Source organism: Salvelinus sp. IW2-2015, unplaced genomic scaffold (assembly GCF_002910315.2).
Source record: "Salvelinus sp. IW2-2015 unplaced genomic scaffold, ASM291031v2 Un_scaffold2275, whole genome shotgun sequence".
NCBI classification, from domain to species: domain Eukaryota; kingdom Metazoa; phylum Chordata; class Actinopteri; order Salmoniformes; family Salmonidae; genus Salvelinus; species Salvelinus sp. IW2-2015.
In genome coordinates, this window is record NW_019943602.1 from 53360 (window position 1) to 63590 (window position 10231).

General features: G+C 43.6%; 1 protein-coding gene across 1 annotated transcript; it reads left to right on the top strand.

Annotated features, from left to right (window-relative positions):
* Nucleotides 1–7442: 7442 nt before the first annotated feature.
* Nucleotides 7443–9803, top strand: LOC112073489 (homeobox protein MSH-D-like). Its single transcript, XM_024140778.2, has 2 exons — nt 7443–7951; nt 8861–9803. Exons 1-2 carry the CDS (start codon nt 7585–7587, stop codon nt 9319–9321), a joined length of 828 nt encoding a protein of 275 aa, XP_023996546.1. The 5' UTR covers nt 7443–7584; the 3' UTR covers nt 9322–9803.
* Nucleotides 9804–10231: the final 428 nt, after the last annotated feature.

A 10231-nucleotide genomic window follows, 5' to 3' on the forward strand; every position in this document is an offset into this window, starting at 1 on the left:
ACACACACACACACACACACACACACACACACACACACACACACACAAATACGACTGTACTGTGAGAGCATTTTATACGGTGTGTTTATTCACTGTGGTCTAGAAAGCAAATTGTCTTTAAGGAGTGGTTATATTATAATATCCTAATTCATCCCCAAGCAGCCATGCCCCTGTGTGCCCCAAATGGCACCCTATTCCCTAAATAGTGCACTACTTTTGACCAGAACCCTATCTAGGGAAAAGGGTTCCATTTGAGACGCAGGCCCTGTTTGCTCCAAATTAAGCAGAAAGCTCTCTTTCCCAGTTCATTTCTACTTAGGAATAAACTATTTTCATTGTTGTTTTTATGATTAAAATCCTAGATCTAAACTGTACTTACAGTATAATTAAATCAAAATGTGGGTGAAGTTAACGTGAAGTTTATTTTGACTTTCGTTGTCAAAACCCTTTTCTGTGGACGCAGTTTGACAAAATGAAAAATTAGTCTTAGATTATCTTGTCTATTGAAGTCTGGAAATGGTCCTTCCAGCCACATTGAGAGGAACAGTGTGGGTCAGGCTGTTTAGAAGAGGTTGTTCAGCTCAGTGATTTGCCTTTTTAACCTGTCTCCAGACCTGTTATTACTGAGAGCTCTCTGACACTTTCAGAAAACCATGTATTTTCATGTTCTTCTAACTTTTAACCCTCCTTAGAGTTGACAGCTGTAATAGGGGGGTTGTCTTATTGTGACCAGTCTATAGAGGAGGACATCCATCTTACAGTAACTTCGGCCTGTAACTACAATCTGGTTCTCCTCGATTCTAATCACAGCAACCCTCCATAGCTCAGACACACCAGTAGGATTGTCAAACGTTTGCCTGCCGACAGTACTTAGCAACTCTGAAAAAGTGTCGGCAGTCACTCTTTTGTGTACACGCAGCAAATAGCTTGAAGTCTTCAGCCTCTCAGCCATTTTAAAACAATCCAAACCAGAAGGTGGGAGTAGCATTGTTTAGCAATGCGTGTCTGTGTGTGCTGCTTAGTTTATGGTCTCAATTAACTGTGCTAATGTTTCTATTTAGTAAAAAACCCTTGTTACTAGCCAGACAACCACAACTAGATAATTACCTAGCAAGAAGATGAAGAAACAATTTAATACACTCTTCACAATCTCGTACTACCAGTGCCAGCCCATAGACAAATGTTTAGCTAGCTAGCTAATGTTAGCATATTCTCTAGCTAGCACAACATAGCTAGCTAGCTAGCTAGCTAGCTAGCTAAGGACACTGCACTAACGCAGGCAGCTGTTTCATGGAAAATAATCCATTGTGAGTTAATTATAATGTCAATACTAGCTAGTGGTTAGCTAGCTTGGAGGAAGTATTTAGTGTATTGTGTCTCTGCACTTAGCTAGCTACCATCCCATAGCCTACAATGCATATGAAGTGTAACTGTCTCATGATATTTAACCGTGGATGTACAGAGAAAATTAACTGTTTTTTCCTTTTTCTTGTCACTCCTATTGGCCCCTCCCACGTGGGGGTTTGTGCTCTCTGATTGGTTCAAAGTCAAGTTGTTGGCCACTGTTCTAGCAAGAGAAGGAAAGGCCTCCCATTGTGATAAGTACGTAACGTATCAGCAGACAAAAGGGCAGTGAGATTCTCGAGTGTTTCATGCTTAAGGGATTTTGTCCTTGCTACTGACACCTCTGGCTAGTTTCTGGGGTGGATTAGACCAGGGTTTTTAGTGAAGCAAGTATTGTGGTAGAGAAAATGCCATTACATTTTCTGTACAACAATATAGACCCTTCCCTTGGTTTCTAGAATAAGAGACTGTAGCCTATTGTGACCTCAGGCTAGCTTCTGGGGTAGATTAGAGCAGGGTCTATGCTGAAGCAATTAGGATCAAATATCATCAAGCAGAACACTGCATTCAAATAGAATTGCATTAAAGAGGAGACAGAGTAAAGCTGCTAGTCTACGCCCCATAGCCATTCCTTCCCCCTGGTCTCTACGTCTACGCCCCATAGCCATTCCTTCCCCCTGGTCTCTACGTCTACGCCCCATAGCCATTCCTTCCCCTGGTCTCTACGTCTAGGAAACCGTGTATTTTGGTTTCCTAATGGCTAGAGCTACAACAAGCTTAACTCTGAAAGGTGGAACAGACAGAGAGTTGTGTGTGTGTGTGTGTGTGTGTGTGTGTGTGTGTGGTGTGTGTGTGTTGTGTGTGTGTGTGTGTGTGTGTGTGTGTGTGTGTGTGTGGCAGTGGTAATTGTATGGTATCTAATCAATGGAACTGAGGGTTGTAATGGTCTGGAACTCGAGGCTCACACTGACCTTTAGGTGGACAACCAGAGAGACCAGAGAGATGAACACATTCCCTTAAGGCTGGCCCGTCTGTCTATCTGGGGAGGAGGGGACAGTGTCTATCCCCAATCAGACAGACCCCTGCTGGGCTTGGCGTGGCCACTCTGCCCCTTAACCAGGATAGGAACCAGAGGAGAGGAAAGAGGAGAGAAGAGATAAGAGGAGATGACTAATGGGTGGAATCTAAGGATGTCAACATATCAATGAACACATGCTTTTCTTGTGCTCTGATATCAACCGCTTCTCTCACTCAACTGCCTTTCTAGCTAATTGCCTCTTCTCATCAACTAAACTACGCACAAACACACACACACACACACACACACACACACACACACACACACACACACACACACACACACACACACACACACACACACACACACACACACACACCACACACACACACACACACACACACACACACACACACACACACACACACAGAGCGAGAGAGAAACACACACTTCACAGTAAGAAACCGCGGGATGAAAGAGAGGCCTTTAATTGACTTGCATGTGTTTACATGAGGCTAGGGCTGCATGGTGGTGTAAACACATTGATTCACACACACACGCACACACACACACATATGTAAGTGCCTCCAGTGTGTCTGGACTGTGCTCTGTAATCAGTTGAGCATTAGTGTTGTGGTGTCAGCCCCTCGCTCCCCCTGCATCATTAGGCCTTCATGATTCTCTCTCTCGCTCTGTGTGTGTGTGTGTGTGTGTGTGTGTGTGTGTGTGTGTGTGTGTGTGTGTGTGTGTGTGTGTGTGTGTGTGTGTGTGTGGTGTGTGTGTGTGTGTGTGTGTGTGTGTGTTTGGTTGTGTTTGTGTGTAATTTATTTCACCTTTATTTAACCAGGAAGGCTAGTAGAGAACAAGTTCTCATTTACAACTGCGAGATAAAGCAAAGCAGTGAGACAAAAACAACAACACAGAGTTACACATGGGATAAACAAACGTACAGTCAATAACACAATAGAAAAATCTATATACAGTGTGTGCAAATGTAGTAAGATTAGGGAGGTAAGGCAATAAATAGGCTATAGTGGCGAAATTCACGCATCATTTCTAGATTTTCCATATTATGCATTTGTTTGAATAGCGTCCTTGATCTCTACAGGACAGAGCCACTTTGTTTTGGAAGACAGATTATATTTTTTATTATTATTATTATTATTATTATTATTATTATTATTATTATTATGTCCTGGTACAATACATGGCCAAAAGCATGTGGACACCCCTTCCAATTAGTGGATTCGTTGATGACAGGTGTATAAAATCGAGCACACGGCCATGCAATCTCCATAGACAAACATTGGCTGTAGAATGGCCCGTACTGAAGAGTGACTTTCAACGTGGCACGGTCATAGGATGCCACCTTTCCAACACGTCAGTTTGTCAAATTTCTGCCCTGCTAGAGCTGCCCCGGTCAACTGTAAGTGCTGTTATTGTGAAGTGGAAACGTCTAGGAGAAACAATGGCTCAGCCACGAAGTGGTAGGCCACACAAGGGGACCGCTGAATGCTGAAGCGAGTTGCGCGTAAAAATCGTCTGTCTTTGGTTGCAACACTCACTACCGAGTTCCAAACTGCCTCTGGAAGCAACGGCAGCACAAGAACTGTTCATGAAATTGGTTTCCATGGCCGAGCAGCCACACCCAAGCCTAAGATCACCACGCACAATAAAAGCGTCAGCTTGAGTGGTGTAAAGCTCGCCGCCATTGGACTCTGGAGCAGTTGAAACACGTTCTCTGGCGTGATGAATCACGCTTCACCATCTGGCAGCCCTATATGGGTTTGGCGGATGCCAGGAGAATGTTAACAGCCCCAATGCATAGTGCCAACTGTGAAGTTTGATGGAGGATGAATAATGGTTTTGGGCTGTTTTTTAATGGTTCAGGCTAGGCCCCTTAGTTACAGTGAAGGGAAATCTTAATGCTACAGCGTACAGTGACATTCTAGATGATTCTGTGCTTCCAACTTTGTGGCAACAGTTTGGAGAAGGCCCTTTCCTGTTCCAACATGACAATGCCCCCGTGCACAAGGTGAGGTCCATACAGAAATCGTTTGTCGAGATCGGTGTGGAAGAACTTGACTGGCCTGCACAGAGCCCTGACCTCAACCCCATCAAACCCTTTTGGGATGAATTGGTTCAACGACTGCGAGCCAGGCGTAATCGCCCAACATTAGTGCCGACCTCACTAATGCTCTTGTGGCTGAATGGAATCAAGTCCCCGCAGCAATGTTCCAACACCTAGCGGAAAGCCTTCCCAGAAGAGAGGAGGCTGTTATAAGAGCAAAGGGGACCAACTCTATATTAATGTCCATGATTTTGGAATGAGATGTTCGACGAGCAACTTTTGGACATGGAGTGTATATCTGAGCTTCAAACAGTCCCACACACAGACACACTCCCTAGCCTGACAGCTCTGCTCAGTCTGTGAGACGATAGACTGAGGTTATTGTGAGCGGGCGCCACACACCTCAGGAAGGTAGTAATTTACCTTCATTACCCTTAAATCCTGCTTAAAGGAGCCGGATTCCACACGCCTAATTACAAGGTGTTAATAACAACCTTGTAATGACAGTCATTTACTAACCTACCTGCCTCCAACCATCAGCCCTCTCCAAATGCCTCGCTCTCACAGTGGAGTGAGTAAGCTGAGATGAGGGTTGAAGTAGAAAAACAAACTTACTGCATCCCAAATAGCACCCTATTCCCTATATAGTGCACTACTTTTGACCAAAGCCCTATCGGCCTTGAACAAAAGTAGTGCACTGCATAGGGAATAGGGTGCCATTTGGGACCCTGGCTGACTGACATAATTCTTATTGATTACGATTGTGATTAACTACCAAAGTGGTATTTGAGGTCATAGCGAGTTTCAACATGAGTAGAGAGACTTGTCAGGGCTCCATGGAGCCAGAGCTGTGTCCTTTGACTGTGTTGAAGTGGTAACACAACAATTAAGTTGTTTCTCTGATCCGCTTTCATCTTCCTGCCACCGACCGACGCCCAGAGACAAGTTATGATGACACATAGACCTATACACATCAAGCTAATAGCAGAGAGGGAGGTACAGTAGTAGGACAGGGGCTCAACCTCTAATATATCACTACAATCAGCTCCCTATCAGCAGCACTGGACTAGTCTGCAAGTGAGATAGCACAGGGCTGACCCTGGCAAAAACACTTCCATGATTGAAATCGGGGCGTGGTCTGTGGATCTGTCTCCGTCCTTACGTTCGTACATACAAGCTGAAACGAGTCACCTTCGACTCCTCCTTATGGCAGCTTTCTGTCATTGTTTCTGACGGTTCAGAATCATAACAGCACATGCTTTCAGCCCCCCATGGATGCTGTGCATCATTTTCCTGATGTTGTCAGCCAACCTGCTGTCTATTTACTGCACTGAAAGAGTCTTTTTTTTATTTTCACTTCTAAGGCAATGGGCTATTTTTCATCATTGATTCATGTCCTTCATTTGTTGAATGTAGGATATTTTTTATTATATAAATATAAATTATGTAATTTATTCTGGGAAAATGGGGTTAGGCAGGCCTAATCTACATATTTGGAGGAATAGCCTTCATTTAGGGAATGAAGCATGAACTAGTTCCCAGATRTTTTCCCTACACAYCCTCCTTCTCACGCAGTTAACGGTAAATTAGCCTCGTGTTTACCCGGTCTAGTGTTTACGCGGAGTGGTAATCCCCCAAACTCACAGGCCAATCACAAGTCTCCTTCCGCCTCTACAGTTTTTTCAGGGTTTTAATTGGTTGAAAGTCCCAGTACTTTAAACAAGCGTTCTCATGAGTTTAGAGACACAGACTTCAGAAGTTGAGAAATTGTTGTTGACTCCGCGGACAACAGTTNACACACACACACACACACACACAAACAATCAAGCTAATAGCAGAGAGGGAGATACAGTAGAAGGCCTCTAAGATACCACTAGAATCAGTCCCCCTATCAGCAGCACTGGACTAGTCTGCACTGAGATGACCCTGGCAAGAACACTCCCATGATTGTCCCCCACGATGAAATTGGGGAGGGGACTGTGGCTCTGTCTCCGTCCATCACAAGTGATATCTCAGACAGCACTAGCCTGATTTGGACGAAACTTGGATAAATGATGCATCTTTCCATAGAGATCTGGCATTTACAAGAGTACACTGATTGACCCAAGGCGGGAGTTTAGGGCACTGCAACAGGGCACTGCAGCATTCGTGGGGGACGACATGTTTACTGTYGCCTTGTTTCTATTAATGTGTAGACGAGTGGGTTGTTAGGGAACAAAACCGACGTGTGCACAACTTTGGGGCAAAACAGATGGTTGGCTTAGAGTGAAATGATTGTTGACAACATGTAAACTATATTTATTCTCCAAATGTTTATTGAAAACATAAATACATTTGCAAAATGAGCATTTGCTGTCTCTCAAATATATTGTTACACTTGTTGGTTAGCCTGCTAGTGAATTTTAGCTGTATTAGCATACGTGACAAGCGTCAAAACATGACATGGTATCAATAACAAGCTGAAAGGAGTCACCACATGGCAGCTTCTTGTCTTTGTTGCTAGGTATCTGACCGTTCAGAATCATAACAACACAAGGCCTTCAGCCCCATGGATGCATGTGCATCAATTTCATGATGTTGTCAGCCAACCTGCTGTCTATGTACTGCACTGATAGAGTATTTTATTAAATGTGCTATTTTTCATCATATTAATGTCCATCATTTGTTGAATGTAGCATCTTTTTCCAAATATTAATTCCTAAAATATAAATTATATTATTTATTCTGGGAAAACGGGGTAAGGCAGGCTTAATCTACATATATGTTGGAATAGCCTTCTTTGAGGGAGCAACAATTGAAAAATAGTTCTCAGCAATTTTCCATCCACCTCCTCCTCCTCCTCCTCCTTCTCACGCAATTAGCTGTAAATTAGGCTCTTATTTACTCGACCTCGTGTTTACCCTGAGTGTAGTCTGTCTCGAGGGTGTCTTTAACCTCAAGACCCAGGACCACACCCAAATCCCCGAAACTCACAGGCCAATCACAAGTCTCCTTCCTCTTCTACAGTTTTGTCAGGGTTTGAATTGGTTGAAAGTCCCAGTGCTATAAACAAGTGTTCTCATGAGTTTAGACACAGACTCCAGAAGTTGTTGTCCTCTCCGCGGATAACAGTTGAGATGCGCATATTATTATTACCTTTAGGACAAGTTGAATGTGTTCGTCAACATCTTATTTTAGCATAATAAGAAGCATGGATTCTCCAGTAGATTCGACAGATGGATTTTCAACCTATGAGGACACTCTTCGACCACCGACGCAGCTCAAGGAGCGAAAAAAAACAGAATCACATTTACCTTTCAGTGTGGATGCGATCATGTTGGATAGAAGAATTTCTGGCGACGGAGGGAGACGCCACAGCGGTACGATAATCTCTCCCCTGGGGAATTACTCTATATCCGTGTCCAGAGAGGCGTCTAGTGAAGAAGACTTTCCTCACAACTTTGACCCGTCTTCTTCGACAGTTAAATCAGAGACGTCGGGACCAGGGGACTTTGCGTCCAATTTGGCTCCAGTGCTCAGTAAGTGCTCAACCTTCATTATGTAGAAGAGTTAATGAAAAGCCTATGGCCTGGTAACTTTTGGTCCCATGGTGATCAATTGGGAAATATCCATTATGTATGTTTACTAATGTATTTTAGAAGTTGTAGCCTATGTGGAAAAAAATATATATTTCTGAGTTTGAATGGTATAAAACTATTGTACACTGTCTACAGATCAATACCAGTTCTTTATAACCATTCAAAACACTGCATATCATCAGGGGAGAAGGCTAAATGTATGTATTTGTGTATATACACTGAGTGTACCAAACATTAGGAACACCTTCCTAATATTGAGTTCCACCCCCCTTTGTGCCCTCAGAACAGCCTCAATTCATCAGGCCATGCACTCTACAAGGTGTTGAAAGCGTTCCACAGGGATGTTGACTCCAATGTTTCCCACAGTTGTGTCAAATTGGCTGGATGTCCTTTTGGTGGTTGACTATTCTTGATACATACAGTACACTGCTGAGTGTGGAAAAACCTAGCAGCGTTGCAGTTCTTGACACAACCCGGTGCACCCGGCACCTACTACCATACTTAAATCTTTTGTCTTGCCCATTCACACTGAATGGCACACATACACAATCCATGTCTCAAGGCTTAAAATCCTAATTTAACCTGCCTCCTCCCCTTCATCTGCACTGATTGAAGTGGATTTAACACGTGACATCAATAAGGGGTGATAGCTTTCACCTGGCTTAACCTGGTCAGTCTACAGTATGTCATGGAAAGAGCAGGTGTTCTTAATGTTTTGTACACAGTGTATTTTGATTCATGTTCTCTTTCTGTCTATTAGTGACATGTTTAGGCTAATGGCTGTTGACAAATACCACAAACACTCATTATGCCTTTAATGATACATCCCTCCGTCTCCCCTCCCTCCAGACCAGCTCAGTCCCTCCTTGAGGAAACACAAGACCAACAGGAAGCCCCGGACCCCCTTCACCACCTCCCAGCTCCTGTCCCTGGAGAGGAAGTTCCATCAGAAACAGTACCTGTCCATTGCAGAGCGGGCTGAGTTCTCCTCCTCCCTGTCCCTCTCAGAGACCCAGGTAAAGATCTGGTTCCAGAATCGACGGGCTAAAGCCAAGAGACTACAGGAGGCAGAGGCGGAGAAACTCAAGATGGCCGCCGCAGGTGTTGGATCCAAGCCGGGGTTCTATCCCCCGGGGTTCTCCTCACTGCCGTTCCCCCTCTGTGTCAGTCTGGGGGGTCTGGGTGGGTGGGTTTCAGGGATGTACGGAGGACAGGGGTTCCCCTTCAGACGCACCCCTCTGTTAAAAACAGAACCACATCTGGGGGTGTACACCTCACCTATGGGGTACGGACTGTTCCACCTGTCCTGAAAGGTTTGTGTGTGTGTGCGTGCAAATGCGATGAACCTCACAACAAGATTTCAAATTATACACTAACTCTCAGGGATGCCTTGAATATATTGTGCTGGACCAACTTTGATATATTCAACAGATGTGTAAGTGTGCATGGTTATACGGTACCTTGTGTTCCCTGCTTTGTTACGGAAGAGACGAGCGCATCAGAACACCCCATAGTTCCAACACCCATAGTACCAGCTCCATTGCAGGGTAATTGTTCATGTATTCTATAGCCCTGACCACCTGACCTGTGCTGTATTTGCCAAAGTTTGTTGGATCGTTTTGTAGGATACTGATCCACCGTGTGTCTGATCACTACCTAAATACCAGATTAGCTCTATAATAACATATTTATTGAATAAATGTAATCTAATATATATTTTATGAAATGTATCTACAAGTGTAAATATTTTGTGGTCTGATGTTGAAAATAAAATGTTATTTGTTGATCTTGATATGGGGGTTTACCTTCATCTGTTCTATTTTCAATTAATTTTATTATGCTTCTACAATGTCTGGTAAATACAAAGAACAAATTGCTTAAATTCTCCACAATTTCATATGTAAGTGGATTGTTTAATCACGTATCGATCTGATTGTTTGATAAGACCTTTACCTTTGTAGCTTTAAAACATGTGTAGTATAGGCTAATTCACCTCATTTAGGGGGTAACAGTTCTAATACTTTTTTAGAGTGAGTAAGATTCAAGCCCTGTTATACCTGGTTCAACATTCATCATTTGTTCTTATCTTGTCTACATTCTGATTGTGCACACATTTTCAGACAGGTGTAGACGATTGAAAGACGCATTTTGATCTGATTGGGATATTCCTGACCACCTCCGAAGGTAGTCAGGCACGCAAAGGTAGACAGATCTGGACAG

Bases quoted from the DNA above. Each gene is read 5' to 3' on its own strand.
- LOC112073489 (XM_024140778.2), top strand. From the start codon at position 7,585: ATGTGTTCGTCAACATCTTATTTTAGCATAATAAGAAGCATGGATTCT. The intron at 7,952-8,860 runs GTAAGTGCTCAA...CCCTCCCTCCAG, and splicing joins CAATTTGGCTCCAGTGCTCA to ACCAGCTCAGTCCCTCCTTG.